Genomic DNA, 19,608 nt, shown 5'->3' with positions numbered 1-19,608 from the left:
ACTGAAAAAAAGTCAATGTCTGGTAAGTCAACTGAACTTAAGACCCAGTTATCTGGCTAAGAGTTTACATATCATTATAAGAAGGTAGAGAGGGTAAATGTTGGCAGATACAAAGAGAAAGGATGTCCAGGAATAACTGCCTGGATTAAATGTCCTAGGAAAGTGGCAAGCTGCCATTTCTGTATCAACAGGTAAATGTAAATTTGCATGTTGAGTACTGTAATTAAAAGTGAATTATTTTTGACTCTATAAATTAAACCACTTTGTTTTCTCTTTAAAAGACAAATCAGGGGCTCCTGGGTGGCTCAGTCCATTAAGCATCTGACTTTGGCTCAGGTCATGTTTTCACAGTCCATCAGTTCGAGTCCTGCATCGGGTTCTGTGCTGACAACTCAGAACCTGGAGTCTGCTTCACATTCTGTGTCCCCCCCTCCCCCCTCCCCGCCCACCCGCCGACCCCTCTCCCCAACTCAGACTCTGTCCCTCTCTCTCTCTCTCTCTCAAAAATAAATAAATATTAAAAAAAAATTAAAAGACAAATCAATTTTATAGAAGTAAAACAGGGGAGGTCAGAATAAAATCTGTGGATCCAATTAATGTTAATATGCTAGTTGTGATACTGTACTACAGTTTTACAAAATGTTAGTTACCATTGGAGAAAATGGGTAAAAGGTATAGGTATCTATCTTTTTAAATGTTTATTTATCTTTGAGAGAGAGACAGAGACAGAGAGCACGCACAAGTAGGGGAGGAGCAGAGAGAGAGAGACAGGATTTGAAGTAGGCTCTGTGCTGAGAGCGCAGAGCCCGATGTGGGGCTTGAACCCATAGACCATGAGATCACGACCTGAGCCGAAGTTGGATGCTTAACTGACTGAGCCACCCAGGTGCCCCTATTATTTTTTATAAGTACATATGAATCTATAATTATTTCAAAAATATTTTCTATTAAAAAATCAAGTTGAATTCCCTAATTATACACCCAAAAGAAATGTGTATACATACATGAACTCATACACACACACACAAATGATCACAGGTGCATTATTTGTTATGACCCTGAACTTGAAAACCCAATGCCCATAAGCACAGTAGGAATAAATAAAGGTATAATTCTACAGTAGAATCCTAATCAGCAATGAAAAAGAACAAACCACTGCAATATCCACAACATGAAAGAATATAGACAGGGAATAAAAGACACCAAACATAAAACAATATAAACTGTGACACTCTCATTTGTAGGAAGCTCAGAAACAGAACAAATCTATAATCTTAAAGTCAACAGAACATGTACCTCTGGGGATGATGAAGAAAACAGTGATTAGGAGGCACAAGGAGAGGTTCTAGCATGCTATACAGTTCTAGATGGTGGTTATCCAAATATGTTCACTTACTAGAGTGACACCATATGGCTAAAACTTAGGAATATACAACTAGTGGGAAAATAAGCTCCAAAATATCATATACACAACTACCCTTGCATATGTAGTCAAATGATCTTCAATAAGCGATGCAATACCACTCACAATAGGGAAGGGGCACTCTCTTCAACAAATAATGCTGGGAAAACTGGATATCCACACACAAAAGAATGAAAAAGGACTCTTATCTTACATCATGGACAAAAATTAATTCAAATGGACTAAAGACCTAAACAAAAGACCCAAAACTATAAAACTCCTAGAAGAAAATATAGACGAAAAGCTTTAGGACATTGCTTTGATAATGCTTTCTTGGATATGACATCAAAAGCATAGGCAACAAAAGCAAAAATTGACAAATGGGACTACATCAAATTTAAAAACTTTTATGCACTGAAGAACACGATCACCAAAGTTTTCACTTTCACCAATGTAATGACTGGGAGAAAAGATATGTAAATCACAAGGGTTAATATCCAGAATATATAAAGAACTCCTAAAATTCAACAAAAACATCAAATAACCTGATTATAAAACAAGCAATGGACTTAAGTAGACATTTATCTGAAGATAATCTCCAGATGGGCAGCAAGTATATGAAAAGATGGTGAATATGAGTAATCACTGGGGAAATGCAAATTAAAACCACGATAAGATCCTACCTCACACACACTAGGCTATTATAAAAACACACAAACAAAACAACCACCACCACCATCGGGTGAAACCCAGAAAACCCAGAAAATAACAAATGCTGACAAGGATGTCGAGATATAGGAATACTTGTGGATTCTCAGGAAAGTAAAATGGTGCAACCACCAGCAATATCCATCTCCGGAATTCTTTACATCTTGTAAAACAAAAACTCTATGCACATTAACAATCTTTATTTGATTTAAAATGTCTCTTTCTTCTGATATTAATATGTAGCCACCTCTCTCTTTTGGTTAGTATTTTCATGGAGTATCTTTTTCCATCCTTTCACTTTCAACCTATTCGTGTCTAGATCTAAAGTCAGTCTCCTGTAAGTAAGTAAGTAAATAAATAAATAAATAATAAAGTGAGTCTCCTATAGACAGCATATTTTTGGATCTTGTATTTTTATCCATTCTGCCAATCCTTGTCTTTTGATTTAAAAAGTTAATCCATTTACATTTAAAGTAATTACTGATGGGGCACCTGGGTGGCTCAGTCGGTTAAGCGTCCGACTTCAGCTCAGGTCACGATCTCGTGGTCTTTGAGTTTGAGCCCCGCGTCGGGCTCTGGGCTGATGGCTCAAAGCCCGGAGCCTGCTTCCGAGCTTCCGATTCTGTGTCTCTCTCTCTCTCTGTCCCTCCCCCATTCATGCTCTGCCTCTCTCAGTCTCAAAAATAAATAAACGTTAAAAAAAAAAATTAAAAAAAAATTACTGATGATCTGATGAGGAGGGACTTAACTCTCTCAAAATTAAAAACTTTCATACATCAAAGACATTATCAATATAGTGAAATGACAAGCTATGGAATGGGAGAAAATATTTGCAAATCAAATATCTAACAAAGGATTGATGTCCAGAATATAGAAAGAAATCCAACCTAAGAGCAAAAAGACAAACAATTCAATTAAAAATGGGCAGAGTCTGATTAGGTTTTTCTTCAAAGAAGATACAGAGGACCAGTAAGTACATGAAAAGACGCTCAACATCATTAGTCTTTAGGGAAATGCAAATCAGACCACAATGAGATACCACTTTACACCTGGCTAGAATGGCTGTAATAGAAAAAAATAGTAAGTGCTGAAGACAATATGGAGAAACTAGAACTTACTGGTTCTACTGCTGATGGAAATGTAAAACGCTGCTGTGGAAAACGGTTTGGAGTTTCCATAAAAAGCACAGAATTGACATATGACTGAGCAATTCCACTCCTGGTATATAACCATATGCACTGAAAATAAGGACTCAGATACTTGTATGTCAATGTTCACTGCAATATTGTTCACAAATAGACAAAAGATGGAAACAGTCCAAGTGTCCATGGATGAATGGTTGAATGGACAAACAAAATGTGGTATATACATATAAGAGAGTATTATTCGGCCTTAAAAGGAAGGAAATTCTGATATATGCTACAACACGGATGAACCTTTAAGACATTATACTAACTGAAACAAGCCAGATACAAAAGGGCAGATATAGAATTATTTAATTTATATGTGCTGCCTAGAATAGTCAAATTCACAGAGACAGAAAATACAACAGTGATTACCAGGGGCAATGGAGTTATTGTTTAATGGGTAAAGTTTGAGATCAGGCTGATGAAAAAGTTCTGAAAATAATTAGCGGTGATAATCATCTAACAGTGTGAATGTACTTAATGTCACTGAAGTGTACAGTTAAATATGGTTAAAATAATCAGTTTTATGTTATGTAGATTTTACCACAAGAAAAATTTTAGAAACCAACATTATGTTAAGTGGAAAGTATCCAGACACCAAAGGACAAATATTGTATGATTCTATTTATGTAAAGTACCTAGAATTAAGCAATTCCAGAGAGACAAAGCAGATTAAAAGTTATCAGAGGAAGAGTGAAGAGGTGGTAGTTACTGCCTAATGGTTACAGGGTTCTGCTTGGGGTGATGAAAAGTTTTAGAAACCGGTATCGGCGTTAGTTGCACAACACTGTGAATGAAATTAATGCCAATGAATCATACAACGAAAATGGTTAAATGGCAAATGTTATGTGCTATATATTTTGGCACAATAAAAAAATAATAAAGCTAGGTTTACATACCTATAATTAATATCAGCCAAAAATTTACTTTCATCTGAATCACAGCAAAACAAAACAAGTGAAACCAAGAGTTCCAGGGTTAACTTGAATAATCTAGATTGGTGGCCTACACTATTGAAATCTATTGGACAATCATAAGTTTCTCCCTATTTTTATTCAGCGTAGCTAACGTAAGGCAGTACATATTTCCCCTTTTTTCCAGGACCTGCTTTGCTTTTGAATCTCATATGAATTTACAAAAAATTATTTTGACTTGGCTAGCCTTTGTAGTTTTCACACTAATGGATCTTGTCCCAGCTTTTATTATGTAAGCAATTACACATGGTCACAAATAAAATTTTTTAAATATACTACACAGCAATGAAGATCACAAACTTTCAAAAGGGATGAAACAATGACTGGGATCCATTCATTTCTCTCTCAATCCAGCAATAATCAAGTGAAATACTTCAAAGATACAAAGGAAATTTTGTGAAGTCCTCTGGTGAAGGATTTTAGTCAGTTCATTTGTCTAAAGAATCTTCCTTAAGTTCATTTCCTATGTGTTACTGAAAAGAGGACAGAAAATTTATGTTGTAATACACGAAAGAGAGAGAACGAATTACTAACAGAAAATGCACTTCTAGGGCACCTGGGTGGCTCAGTCAGTTAAGTGTCCGACCTTTGGTTTCAGCTCAGGTCATTATCTCGCGTTCTCATGGGTTCAAGCCCTGCGCTGGGCTCTGTGCTGACAGTGCAGAGCCTGGATGGGATTCTCTCCCTCTCTCCCTCTCTCTCTGCCCCTCCCCTACTCATGCTGTCTCTGTCTCTGTCTCTCTCTCTCTCTCTCTCTCAAAGTAAATAAACATTAAAAAAAAAAAAATTTTTTTTTAATGTTTATTTATTTTTTTGAAAGAGAGAGACAGAGTGCAAGAGGGGGAGGGGCAGAGAGAGAAGGAGACACAGAATCTGAAGCAGGCTCCAGGCTCTGAGTTGTCAGCACAGAGCCCGACGCAGGGCTTGAAACCATGAACCATGAGATCATGACCTGAGCCGAAGTTGGACACTCAACCGACTGAGCCACCCAGGCGCCCCAATAAACTTTTAAAAAATAAAAAAGTAAAGAAAATGCACTTCCGGATTACTAATTCTATGCAAAGGATGGAGGACAGATGGTAGAAAAGAAGAGAACGGGAATAATGACAGTAATGGAATAAAAATCATGATGGGAAGAAATTACACAAATTCTCTGTGAGTGGAAATCCCTTAATGATGTCATAAAAATGTAACAATAGGGATATGCTAAGGACCACCTGACCAGAAGCATTAAGATTTCAGAAGCTGCAAAATTAGGCCAGGTGATAAGATCAAAATAAGATGTGGAGGCTGAGATTTTGGAGAGGACAATAACCACTTTCTAAACAACAGTCTAACAGTGCAGAGAAACAGGATAGACCTGAACGGTGAACAGGGGGAAATGGTGCGGGTCCACAGCATTTGGATTAGAAAGAACCTAGTAAGGCAGAGGTGCCATCCAGGAGAGACTAACTTGATGGTTACCAGAAAGGGTGTAACCCTGGCAGTCACCACTACCCAGGGTCCAAATTTCAGGTCTGCAGATCCAAACATAACTTATCCACGCTAGAATAAATCTCACTGCTACAGATTCTCAAAATTCCTTAGGTATCTTCATAATATTTATTTATTACGATTGCAATTATTTATTTGATGTCTTTGTTCATCTGTTAGACTATAATCTCCATAAGAAAAGAACCATGGTGGGGCGCCTGGGTGGCTCAGTCGGTTCAGCATCTGACTTCAGCTCAGGTCATGATCTCACAGTTTGTGAGTTCGAGCCCCATGTCCCCGCATCGGGCTCCGTGCTGACAGCTCAGGGCCTGGAGCCTGCTTCGGACTCTGTGTCTCCCTCTCTCTCTGCTCCTCCCCTGCTCACACTCTGTCTCTCTCTCAAAAATAAATAAAAATTAAAAAAAATTTTTTTAATAAAAAAAAAAAAGAAAAGGGACCATGGTTGTCTTTTTCATGGCTGTATTCTAGAACATTGGATGCCTGGAACACAGTGAGATCTAGAGAGCCTTCACTCTGTCCTCCTTCCCTCCCATTTCCCCTCTCCCCCTCTCTTCCTCTCGGGCATGTATGCCACACCCATGCCCACAGGCAAACGAATAAATGAAAGTCCATTTGTTCATCCAGGGCATCTCACCTGGACAGTGTTAGAGATTAAATTCTGCCTCATTTGATTTCTAGCTTTCCCTAGGACTAACCACTTGAAACTACTCACGGAAAGAAAAGTCTTCTTCCTATAGATTTGTTCATTTCGTAAGTTAGAGGACAACCAAATTGTACTTTCTTTTAAACAATTCTGGTAAGAACTGGTATTAGTCAGGCTCTGAAGCTTTCAGGGGTACCCTCAGTACCCTGCTATCAAACCAAGTCTGCATTCTCAGTCTTTAAGGCAAGATTACTCTCTACCTTGTGTGACAATTACTTGTGCACAGATCTCATTCTCCCTTACAAGTCCAAGACATCATTTTTTTTAAGTTTATTTATTTTGAGAGAGAGACACCGAGAGAGAGAGAGAGACAGAGACAGAGACAGAGACACAGAGTGAGAGAAAAACCCAAGCAGGCTCCGCCCATCACTGCGAAGCCCGTTGTCATGGGGCTCAAACCCACGAACTATGAGATCATGACCTGAGCCAAAATCAAGAGTCAGACGTTCAACCGACCGAATCAACCAGGTGCCCCCAGGTCCAAGACATCTAATTCACCTTTACATCTTCAGAGCATCTGCCACTTAGCACCCAAAAGATGCTACAAGGAACAAATACATTTTATTATTTTTTTAAATAAGTTTACTATTAATAAAAATAACCTCAATCAACCAACCAATGGTCCTTAACATTCAGTTCTTTATACCAGGCACCATAAGTCTTCATATGCATTACCTGTATTAATTGCCCTAACTCTGTGGAGTAGGTACGGTTATCTCTATTTTACAGATGGGAAAGGGCCTTTGCAGAGCTATTTGCCCACAGTTACACAACTATTAGGTAAAGCACAAAACTGAACCAAACACTTGGCCCCCAAAGCCAGCATCCAGACATTACAATTATATTTCATACACACAAAGAACAAAATTTCCTTTAAAAAAACAAAAAACAAAAAAACACCGTTACGAAAATGAAAAGGCAAAATACAGATGGGGAGAAAAAAGTCATGATACGTATAAGGTTAACCCTTACATGATGTGGGGGTTGGGGTGCTGTCAAACCCATCCCCCACACAGCTGAAAATCTGTATATAATTTTGGACTCTCCAAATACTTAACTACTAATAGCCTACTGTTCACCAGAAGCTTTACCAATAAGATAGCCAATTAACACATAATCTGTATGTTATATGTATTATACACTGTGTTCTTACAATAACACAAACTAGAGAAAAGAAAGTGTATTAAGAAGATCATGGGGTGCCTGGCTGGCTCAGTCAGTAGAGCTTGTGACTCTTGATCTCAGGGTCATGAGTTCAAGACCCACACTGGGCATGCAGCCTACTTCAAAAAAAAAAAAAAAAAAAAAAAGATCATAAGAGAAATTACTATATATATATAAAAAAAAAAAAAACCAACCATGTGTAAATGGACCCATGCAATTCAAATCCGTTATTCAAAGGTCAACTGTATCTGAAAGGACTTGCATCCAGAATGTATGAAGAATGTTTTTAAGTCAATAAGAAAACAATCCAATTATAAATAGGCAAGATTGAACAGACACCTTACAAAAACCCATACAAATGGCCAATCACACCCTGATGACACTCAACATCATTAGTCATCAAGGAAATGTAAGTTAAAACCACAAATTCTATACTAGCACACACCCATTAGAATGGTTAAAGTAAAATGACAAATACCATGTGTCAATGAGGGTGTGGAGAAACTGGAAAATTCATACATTGCTGGTGGGAATATAAAGTGATATAGACAGTTTAAGAAAAGGCCTGACGTTGCTTAAAAAGTTAAAAAAAAAAAAAAAAAAAAAAAAGTATGACCCAGCAATCTCACTTTTTATTTAACCAAGAGGAAAGAAAATACATGTCCACACAAAGCCTGGTACATGAACTCTCACAGCAGTTTTATTCACAATAGCCAAAAAATGGAAACAACCCAAATTTCAATCAACAGGTGAACAGATAAATTTCAGTACAATCATACAATGAAATGAACACATAAAATTAAAATAAGATAAAAAGCAATAAATAGGAACTGCTGATACAGAAGAAAAACACAGATATGTGAAGCCAAAAACACTAGACACAAAAAAGTGATACCGCTGTTCTAGAATGTTAGAAATCAAATCAATGGTTGTACAAGAACAGAGTGACAGATACATTCTATATACTGTGATGGTGATTTCACAGGTGAGACATTTGTCAAAACTCACTGAACTCTACATATAAAATCTGTACATTTTTTATAATGGTTATTCATTCTTGAGAGAGAGGGAGAGAGGGAGAGAGAGGGAGAGAGAGAGAGGATGAGCAGGGAGGGGCAGAGGGAGAGAAGGACACAGAATCCAAAACAGGCTCCAAGCTCTGAGCTGTCAGCACAGAGCCCGACGCGGGGCTTGAACTCACAAGCCGTGAGATCATAACCTGAACCAAAGTTGGATGCTTAAACGACTGAGCCACCCAGAAGCCCCTATATTCTGTAATTTTATTCTATGTTCATTCGATCTCCTTCCCTTAGGAGAGGGGAAAAAAAAAACCTAGAAAAATATTAATAACCCAAATGTTTATCAATAGGAGACTGCTTAAACAAATTCTAGTCCATACAACAAATTCTATAAATAGGGAAGTATTCCAGGAAGGGATATGTAAAGATTCTGAAGATTTACACTTAAGTGAGAAAGGCAAAGCACAGATCAATGAGGATGTTATGTTAGCTTTGGGGTAAAAAGAGTGGGAGTGACCACATTTACTTTTGCTTGTATATGCAAAACAAAACTCTGGAAGGATACACAAACAACGGTAGTTAAATTTCAGAGGCAGTAGAACTGGTCAGATGGAAAGAAGGCTTTTTTCACAGTGTACCTGTATACCTTATTTAAAAAAAAAATTACCTGGGCACCAGAAAAAGGTACCTGCTCTAAACTTCATCACATTCCCAATCATTCCAAATTAGATCTAAAATGTGAAAGAAGGTAGCATAAAACAGACCTAATTCCATACTCAGCAGCCTGAGGCAAATCCTAATGTAATAGGCCTACACAGATCAGGGGTGCCCTGGGTGGCTCATTCGGTTGAGCGTCTGACTTCAGTTCAGGTCATGATCTCAAGGTTCGTGGGTTTGAGCTCTGTGTTGGGCTCTGTGCTGACAGCTCAGAGCCTGGAGCCTCCTTCAGATTCTGTGTCTCCTCTCTCTGCCCCTCCCCAACTCACTCTGTCTCTCAAAAATAAATAAATGTAAAAAAACACACACACACACAAAAACCCAGATCAGGGGCGCCTGGGTGGCGCAGTCGGTTAAGTGGCCGACTTCAGCCAGGTCACGATCTCGCGGTCCGTGAGTTCGAGCCCCGCGTCGGGCTCTGTGCTGACAGCTCGGAGCCTGGAGCCTGTTTCCGATTCTGTGTCTCCCTCTCTCTCTGCCCCTCCCCCGTTCATGCTGTCTCTCTCTGTCCCAAAAATAAATAAAAAACGTTGAAAAAAAAAATTAAAAAAAAAATAAAAAAATTAAAAAAAAACCCAGATCAATTAATAGATACTATAATTTCGTTAAGGAATACTACGATTGGGGCACCCAGCTGGCTCCGTTGGAGCGTGCGTCTCAAACTATAATTCTATTTCCCTATTTATTTGTACATATTTGTATATATTGGTATATGCACAGAAGATGTAGAACAATTCAAACAAATTCTTGGAATTGAAAGTTTTACTTTCTTCCATTCTGTGTTGCTTTTCCCTCCAACCTTTTCTTGACTTCTTGGCCAAAATAATCTACTTGAAAAATAAAGTGCTTTCTTGTTGGGATGAGCACTGGGTGTTGTATATAAGCCAGTTTGACAATAAATTATAGTAAAAGAAAAAGAAAAAGAAAGTGCTTTAATGTCACCTCCATCTTAAAAGGCTTCAGTGGTTTTCCAACACATTTAGGATCAAATTCTACCTACCCTGCCTGGCCCGGCTCCCACCCACCTCTCTGGCCGTTCTTGCCCTTCATTCACTACCCCAATGGCCACAACTGCTTTCGGTCCCACTGACGGACCAAACTCTCACTTGCCTCTGCAAATACTGTGGGAATGCTCTTTTCTCTAGTCTTCCCAGCTAGTTCCTTCTCCTCAGCTCAGTTACCTCACAGAAGTTACCTCACAGAAGCTTTCCAGAAAGCTCTTATTAAAGTACATCTCCCCACCACCCCCAATTGTCTTTCTCAACTCCTGTTTGGTTTCCTTCAAAGAAAGCACCATCATTGAACCTTTGTCTCCTTTGGTTTTGTCTCCCGTGGAAGAGGAGCTTCAAGAGGACAGAACCATGTTTACTTTTATATGCCACCAGGACCTAGTACCACAGCACCTGACAGTCAGCACCTACACTGTGGAACGAGTAAAATGCTATCCCATCTGTAGGCAAGTCCTAAGGTAGTATTCCCACTCATGACCACGGTCACTAAAAAATACATACAAAACCTCAAAATATCACAATGTGTTATTTTAAGTTATTCTTTTCAGTAATGGTTATTTATACATAAGACAATGGCGCCCAAACTTTTCTTACCTGTGATACACAGCACGAAAATTAGAATAATGACTGAAACCAAGGCTCACAAAATCATACCGACCCTTGCAAAGGGAGTTGTACTTTGTTATTTTCTAGCCCAAGTCATAAGACAGTATAACCATTTTTCTGTGACTTTTCTATACTACTAAACAGCGCAAAGACAAAGATGTGTACTACTGCAAAGTTCTGGGTTTTCATTAATGATTTCAGTAAGTCAAACCCATACCACTAATTCAAAAATGCAAAATTAATGTTAGGGGACGGATAATTCAATTACATTACCAATTCTAAATCATCACATTCAAACTCCAGAATAACATTATAAACATATTCATTTAAAAAAAAAAAAAAAGCAACCTACAGACACAGGATATTCAGACTAGGGACCTCTTTCTAAGGAGAAGCCCCGAAGTATTTCAATTATAAGAAGGATGAGAGCCGATACAGGTCCTCCCACCTCATCTAATAGCAATCCTATTCTTCCAGACCTGCAGGCCAAAAACTCTGGTGCCATCTTTGACTTCTCTCACTCCTCAAATCCATTGCATCATCAAATCCTATTGGCTCTACCATCAAAATACATCCCAAATCTGATACTTCTCACCATCCCCCATTGCCACCAGCCTGGTGCAAGCTACCACCCCTCGCCCAAATTACTACAATAGCCTCCTTCCTAACTGGACTCCTCAATGTGGCTTTTGCCCTCCTTCAGTCTCTTCTAAACATTGCAGAGGGATACTGTTAAACCATGAAGTCACATCATGTCACTCCTCTGCTCCAGTTTGAGTTCCTCTCCTAAAAGTCAAAATCTTTCATGAAGCCTACAGAGCTGTACTTGATCTGCCCTCACCTGATCATACAGACCTCACCTACTACTCTCCAGCCACTACAGCCTCCCTCACTTGTCCTCCCAACACTAGACATACTCCCACCTCAAGGCCTTTGAACTTGCTCCCTCTGCCACTCCCACTCTTCCTGCAGATATCCACATGGCTAGCTCCCTTAAACTTCCTTCTGGCCTTTACTCTAGTCATTCTCTTAATAAAACCAACTCAGGCCATCATACCTAAAATTTCAATCCCTCACCCTCACACCTTCATTCCATATACATCCACAGTCCTCTTCTCTGCTTTATTTTTCTTCTTAGAACCTACCACTACCTAACACAGCACACATTGTATTTACTCTGCTTATTGTCCACTCCCCATCGACTAATCTGCATGAGGGCATAAATAGGGCATATCCACTGCTGTCTCCTCAGCACCTACAACAGTATCTGGCACTTAACAGACACCTGATAAATATTTGAATGAGAAAATAAATGAATGAACAGGCTTGGAATGAGCAAGATAATAGGAACAGAGAAGACAGATCAGGTAAGTAAGAAGAGTTAATTGCAGGTAAAGATCCATGGCTCAAACTTCACCTGTGATGTTTCTGGCTCCATAAACATGTGGGAACCCGGTCAGCAGCCACTACTCAAGGTTGAACTATGTTCAATCTTGAACTAACATCCACTACAAGCACTGAATGTTTCTTCAAGTTCATTATGTATTCTAAGTCAATCAAGAAGAAATTTGGGAGAGGAGCACTTGGCTGGCTCAGTCAGAGGAGCACATGACTCTTGGTCTTGGGGTGGTGCATTTGAGCCCCATGCTGGGTGTGGAGATTACATACATAATACATAAATGAGAAATTTGGGGGAAATGAAACCACAATTGAAAAACATCACCTACCGTTATGAATTATGCTTTAACACGCTACCACCCACAACTGAAACTTACAATGAGGCATATGCCTAAGGACCTAAGGCCAGAATTTTGAAGTAATGCTATGTAGACAAGAGAAATCAAGGGATCTATCTAAACCAGATTCTGCCACTAATCAAATGTATGACTAAAATCTCTGTGAACCTGTTTCCCACCCTGTTAACATGAGGATCACTACATCCAAGTCACTCTCAACTAGTCATCCAAGGATGAAGTAATGGGAAAGTACTTTTAAAGTACTATTTTAAAAGCATAAAAGGCCATACCCCATACAAATACAAGTTACTAAATTCTAAGATGTTAACTTACTGGCCATTAAGAAGATTTATTAAAAACAACGTCCTTTTGGGAAACTTCACATTTCAAAACTTTTTATAGATTTATAAATCAGGATCTAGGGGCATCTGGGTGGCTCAGTTAGTTAAGCAACTGACTGTGGCTCATGTCATGCTCTCACAGTTTGTGGGTTCGAGCCCCACAGCAGGCTCTGTACTGTCAGCTCAGAGTCTGGAGTCTGCTTTGGATTCTGTGTCCCCCCCCGCCCCCACTCCTGCCCCTCCCCTGCTTGCACTGTCTCTCTCCCACTCTCTCAAATATAAATAAACATTAAAAAAAAAAAAAATTAAATAGGGGCACCTGGGTGGCTCAGTCGGTTAAGCGGCCGACTTCAGCTCAGGTCATGATCTCGCGGTCCGGGAGTTCAAGCCCTGCGTCAGGCACTGTGCTGACAGCTCAGAGCCTGGAGCCTGTTTTGGATTCTGTGTCTCCCTCTCTCTGACCCTCCCCCATTCATGCTCTGTCTCTCTCTGTCTCAAAAATAAATAAACGTCAAAAAAAAAAATTAAATAATCAGGATGTAGTGATTTCTCCCCTAGGCTCCAAATTAAGAAAATATATATTTTACTACCATATTTGCTTCACAAAACAACTAACAGGAATGAAGTTTTTCTCAGTTACAACAAGGTTATACTGCACAAGAATTTCCAAAGAATTAACCGCAAGATTATTAATCTATTACTCAACATGATACACATCAAAAAAATGTATATGTTAATATGTATATATATAAATACCTCAAAGTGTCAAGGATTGGGGTGGGAGCAATGACTGCCAAGGAGCAAGAGAGAACTTTTTAGGATGATGGAAATGCTCTGTCTTAATTGGGATTTTGATCACATGGGTGAATGCATTTGTCAAAACTCATCAAACTGTACATTTTAAATGGGCACATATTGTATGTCAATTACACCTCAATAAAGTTAGTTTAGACACATTAAAAGTCTATCCTATTCCCTTAAACTAAAAAAAAAAAAAAAAAAAAAAAAATCACTCAGTTGCACCATGGTCTCAAGAACTTGCATAATGAGATCTATTGCAACAGGTTTGAAGATTTAACAAAGAGGATGTCAATGGCCAAAAAAGTCAACTCATGACCTTCCGGCCTCGGGGTTAACTCAAATTAGAAAAAAATAAAAGCAGCATAATCAGGGGGTAAAAATGTCAGCTTCTTATAAAAACCAAAAATGCTATTAGTTAGAAAGACACAGTGGAAATAGCACAGGTTTGGAGCCTTTCAAACCTAGGTTAGAATGGTTATAGGCTGTTAAGCGTGTGACCTTGAGAGCCCTCAGTCTGGAGGCTCAGTTTCCCTTTCTGTAAAATGGGAATAATGATGGCTTAACAGTTTGTCCTAGGGCACAGTTAAGTGCTCAGTGTATGATATGCAATTCATGATACTAATGAAGACCGGAATTTAGCGCTGGCATGCAGATCTAAGACCCCTCGGTTTTCGTCTAGGGGAATCGTGGCCACTTATCGCCTTCCGCCAGGCTTCATTTCCCTCCTATACATATCCACCCTGCTGCTTCTCTAGTCCAGACCGCCCCTCTCCCGTGCAGTTCCCAGGGCCTGCGCCCCACCTCCCGGGCCCCCACCTCGTTAAGGAAACGGGTGATATCGTAGACTCGCCCGTGGATCACCAGCCATATTTCCTTCATGGAGTTGTGCTTCGCCACCTCCTCCAATCGATAATAGGTGACGGAGGTCTCGACCCCTTGCCCTCTCCCATCGTTGCCGCTTGCTTCCACAGTCGCCATTGGGCCTGAGACACCTCTTCTCCACCACTAACCCGGTTTCCAAAGCTAACTTCCTCGAGGCGGGCCCTGAGCTCAGCTCTCCCCGGCTTCCGTAACCAGGGCCGTCGGTGGGCTCCTGGCAACAGCCAATCATGCTCCCGGATAGTTCCTGGTTCGTTTTCTTTTCACCAATGAAACAACGGATTCAGTTTTAAGTTCCACCCACCCCTCGCCCGATCCTTGGAGCGTAGGCCTGGTTCGAGGTCCGACTAACCAATCAGAATCGCCCATCCCTCCAATCTCACCAATCACATGCAGAGATTTTGCAAAGACGCCTAACGGAGACGGATAGACAGGTGTTAAGCAAGAGAGGTTTCACCTTCACTCCGCGTTGCCGCCTGCACAGTGTGGGAAGAGGAGGCAAAGTCTCCATTTTCCTGTTTCCTTCCCCTTCCCTTCCTTTCGCCGTGGACCTCTTGAGTCACGCAAAGCTTGTTTTCCCCCACCTCTTGCGCGGCCTGTATTTCAGGGCGGGTCTACATCTTTGTTTGCAGTCTTCAGACTGTGATCTGTTGTTGCCCGTCTAAGTCTCATTTTCCTAACCAATAAAATGAGCAAGATAACCTCATCCCTGCAGAGAAGTTTGGCCGATTAAGTGAGGGAGTGTATCTCTACAGCGCTTGGCACAGTAATCATAACATAAATAACAGCAGTGCTAGAAAAAAGGGGGGGGGGGAGCAATAATTGGCCTAAGGCCATGGACAGGTAGGGTATGGCGTATCCCAAGTTTCTGACAGTACTGAGAATCTGACTTTGTTATACATCAATTATATCTTAAAGTTGGGAAAGGAGATCTGATTTTTTTTTTTTTTTAACGTTTGTTTATTTTTGAGAGAGAGAAAAAGAGAAGGAACAAGCGGAGGAGGGAAAGAGAGACAGAGGAAGAGGCAGAATCCAAAGCAGGCTCAGCGCTGTCAGGGCAAAAACCCTGACATGGGGCTCGAACCCATGAACCGTGGGATCACCAGAACTGAAGTCGGAAGCTTTACCGACTGAGCCACCCAGGCGCCCAGGGGATCTGAATTTTAAACAAATTATTTGGTGATCAGAACATAGCTATGCTATTTTCGTTCCCATGTGTTATAAAATAAAATTCACCTCAACTGTTCCCAGCTAGAGGTCCCAGCATTTTGGAGTTCCAGCCTGGTTGATGTGCATTATCCTAAACTACTCTTTTTTAACTGCCATCACAACTGACATGTAATGTCATTTTCATCATGTCACTCTCCCAGACTCTCCACAATCCATCCCAACCTCTTTTACTAATATTTTCCACCATTCCTTTTATAAGACTTGTGTGCCAGCCACTGACTCCTAAATCTGCTGGTAAGAAAACCATTTCTGTGATCAGATCAGATCCACCCACCTTCTTCCTTCCAAAGCCTACTCACTTTGAATTCCTGGGATTCTTTTTCACAAATTCTCCTGCCATTCCAAGCTCCAGTGGTCCCATCTCCTTACAGTACCTCAACATATTACTATTTCAGGAATCCCCTGTATCTGTAAATCTTAACTTCCCATAGTTACCTCCCAAATGAGACTGAATCATGAGAGAAATCCCATATGACTCAGGCTATTCCACAAACTACATTCTAATATTTACCTTCATTTCAGAGATATTTACTGAACATTTACTGTGCCACAAGTACTGTGATAGGCTCTGTGACAGTAAGATAACATAAGAAACAAGACTTTCGAAAGAAACAAAAATATTTACGTCTACATAAATTTATCATGGCAAGAGGAATTAGGATCACAATTTAGCTCATGACCTGAGCTAAAATCAAGAGTTGGACACTTAATCAACGGAGCCACCCAGTTGCCACAAAGTGTTTTTTAAATTAATATTTAAATTTCCATTTTAGAATTTCAAACAGGTACATTGAAAGAATAATAAAATGAACTCCCACGTACTTTTAACTTAGATCTACTAATTGTTAATATTTTTCCAGATGTGGGGCGCCTGGGTGGCGCAGTCGATTAAGCGTCCGACTTCAGCCAGGTCACGATCTCGCGGTCCGTGAGTTCGAGCCCCGCGTCAGGCTCTGGGCTGATGGCTCGGAGCCTGGAGCCTGTTTCCGATTCTGTGTCTCCCTCTCTCTCTGCCCCTCCCCCGTTCATGCTCTGTCTCTCTCTGTCCCCCAAAAAATAAATAAAAAAAAAACGTTGAAAAAAAAATATTAAAAAAAAAAATATTTTTTCAGATGTGATTTCTTCCATATCAAATAATGTTAATAATGTTGTTATTAATAATGTTAGACCAAAAATAAATAAATAAATAATGTTAGACCATTTCAGAACAAGTTGCAGATGCTATGACCCTTTACCTTCAAATAATTATGTATCTCCTAAGAATAAGAACGTACTCTTACGTAACCCTAGTATGATTTTCAAATTCAGGGCATTAATATTCATACAAATCCTGGATCATGTATTGTATTTACTTATGTCTCCTTAGTGTCCTTGAATCAGGTACATTTCTTCAGTCTTTTACTTTGAAAACCTTGACTTTAAATTTTAAAAATTATTTTAGAGAGCGAGAGCAGGGGAAGGGGCAGAGGGAGAGAGCAAGAATCTTAAGCAGACACCATGCTCAGTGCAGAGCCCAATGTTGGGCTCGATCCCACAACCCTGGGATCATGACCTGGGCCAAAACCCAAGAGTCAGATGCTCAATCAACTGAGCCACCCAGGCACCCCAAGACACTGACATTTTTTGCAAGTATGACCTGAGATTGAATTGGATTCAGAAAAATATTGTGGCCTAAATGTATTGATTATAAGTTCATATTCAAAATTACCATGTGTTAGCCAGAAAGTCCAGCTGGGAAGTCCTGCCCCTGCCATTCACAAACTTAGTAATATTAGGCAGCTTTCTTGATCTCTTTTTTTCCCAAGTGAATACCCAACTGTTCCAACACCATTTGGTGAAAACATAATTCCCCAATGAATTGTTTTCCTGTCTTTCTTGAAAGTGCCTTGTCCATATAAGTGTGGGTCTTTTACTGAACTTTCTAGTCCGTTCCAGTGATTTGCCTGTCCTAATGCCAATTCCACACTGTCTTGATTACTATAGTTTTGTAGTAAGACTTGTAAATCCTTCAGTTTTGCTCTTATTTTTCAAAATTGTTTCTGCTATTTTAAATCTTATGTATTTCCATATAAATTTTAAAATCAGTTTGTTGAACCAAGTAAAAAGTTAATGTCACCAGTGATAAATCATGTTGATAGCATGGTATGTGATGAGGAGACCACTTTATCACTATGACATTCTTCCCAAAAACCCATAACCGCAGTGTAAGCATGAGAAAAACATTAGGCAAGCCCAAATTGAGGGGCATTCAACAAAATACCTGACCAGTATTCCTCAAAACTGTCAAGCTTATTAAAAACATAATAAAACAAAGAAACACTTAGAAATTGTCGTACACCTAAGTAGACTAAGGATATGTGACAACTAAATGCAACGTAATATCCTGGGTTGAATCGTAGAACAAAAAAAAGAACATTAGGGAAAAAAAACAGTGAAATCCAGGTAAAGTAACTAATGTGCCAGTGTTGATTTCTTAGTTTTTACAGATGTACGATAGTAAATGTAAGATGTTAATATTATGGGAAGCTGTCTGAGGGGTATACAAGTACACTCTGTACTATTTTTGCAATTTTCTTGTAAATCTAAAATTATTTTTAAATCAGCCTGTTAATTCTATAAATCAGCTTATAGACGAACATATAGAGATAAACATATTAACAGCCTTGACTCTCCCAATCCACAAACGTGGTATACTGCTTCATTATTTGAATCTTATTTTAATTTGTAGTTTTTGGCATAAAGGTCTTTTGCATCTTTTGTTAAATTTATTCCTAAATGTTTTACAAATGGGAGTTATTTCAGTTTTCAATTGTTTGCAGCTATAACAGAGAAATATAATTGATTTTGTACATTGACTTAGTATCCTGTGATCTTGCTAAATTCACTTAGAGTTCTAGTGGTTGTTTTGTATATTTCTTTTTTTTTTTTTTTTTTTTATTTATTTTTGGGACAGAGAGAGACAGAGCATGAACGGGGAAGGGGCAGAGAGAGAGGGAGACACACAGAATTGGAAACAGGCTCCAGGCTCCGAGCCATCAGCCCAGAGCCTGACGCGGGGCTCGAACTCACAGACCGCGAGATCGTGACCTGGCTGAAGTCGGACGCTTAACCGACTGCGCCACCCAGGCGCCCCAATAGAATAACTTATGTAGCAATCATGTTATCTGCTAATAGAGACAATTTTACTTCCTCCTTTCTAATCTGTGTATTTTTTTTCTTGCCTTATTTCACTGACTGTGACTTCTAGTACAACATTAAATAAAAACGGTGAAATGAGCATCCTTGCCTTGTTCCCAAATGTAAGGAGGAAAGCATTCAAGTCTTCCATGAATAAATATGATATTGTCTATAGGTTTTTCAGTTGATGTCCTTCATCAGAAACAAGGCAGAATTCCCCTAGATTCCTAGTTTCCTATTTTTTTTTAACATAAAAGGATATTGAATCCTGTCAAATATATATATTTTCCATCTTTTGGGATGATCGTATGATTTTTCCTCCTTTGTTGTGTTAATATGGTGAATTACTTTGAATGGTTTTCAAAAACTTAACCATCTTTGGGGCACCTAGGTGGCTCAGTCGGTTAAGCATTCGACTTCGGCTCAGCTCATGATCTCACGGTTCATGAGTTGGAGCCCC

General features: G+C 39.5%; 1 protein-coding gene across 2 annotated transcripts in view; it reads right to left on the bottom strand.

Moving 5' to 3' along the window:
- Nucleotides 1–14,944, bottom strand: part of LOC131500491 (cytochrome b5 type B) — a 37,778-nt gene extending 22,834 nt beyond the window's left edge. Inside the window, exon 1 of one of the 2 annotated variants that reach the window (XM_058709794.1) lies at nt 14,679–14,944. In XM_058709794.1, the coding sequence (XP_058565777.1) occupies nt 14,679–14,840 (162 nt within the window). In that variant the 5' untranslated portion in view covers nt 14,841–14,944. The remainder of the gene's footprint in view (nt 1–14,678) is intronic. The other variant, XM_058709793.1, reaches the window with a different exon arrangement.
- Nucleotides 14,945–19,608: the final 4,664 nt, after the last annotated feature.

The sequence above is a fragment of the Neofelis nebulosa genome, chromosome 17 (genome assembly GCF_028018385.1).
Source record: "Neofelis nebulosa isolate mNeoNeb1 chromosome 17, mNeoNeb1.pri, whole genome shotgun sequence".
In the NCBI taxonomy this organism is placed as follows: Eukaryota; Metazoa; Chordata; class Mammalia; order Carnivora; family Felidae; genus Neofelis; species Neofelis nebulosa.
Note: the sequence above shows the minus strand (reverse complement) of the source record. Positions and strands in the feature narration are given on the sequence as shown.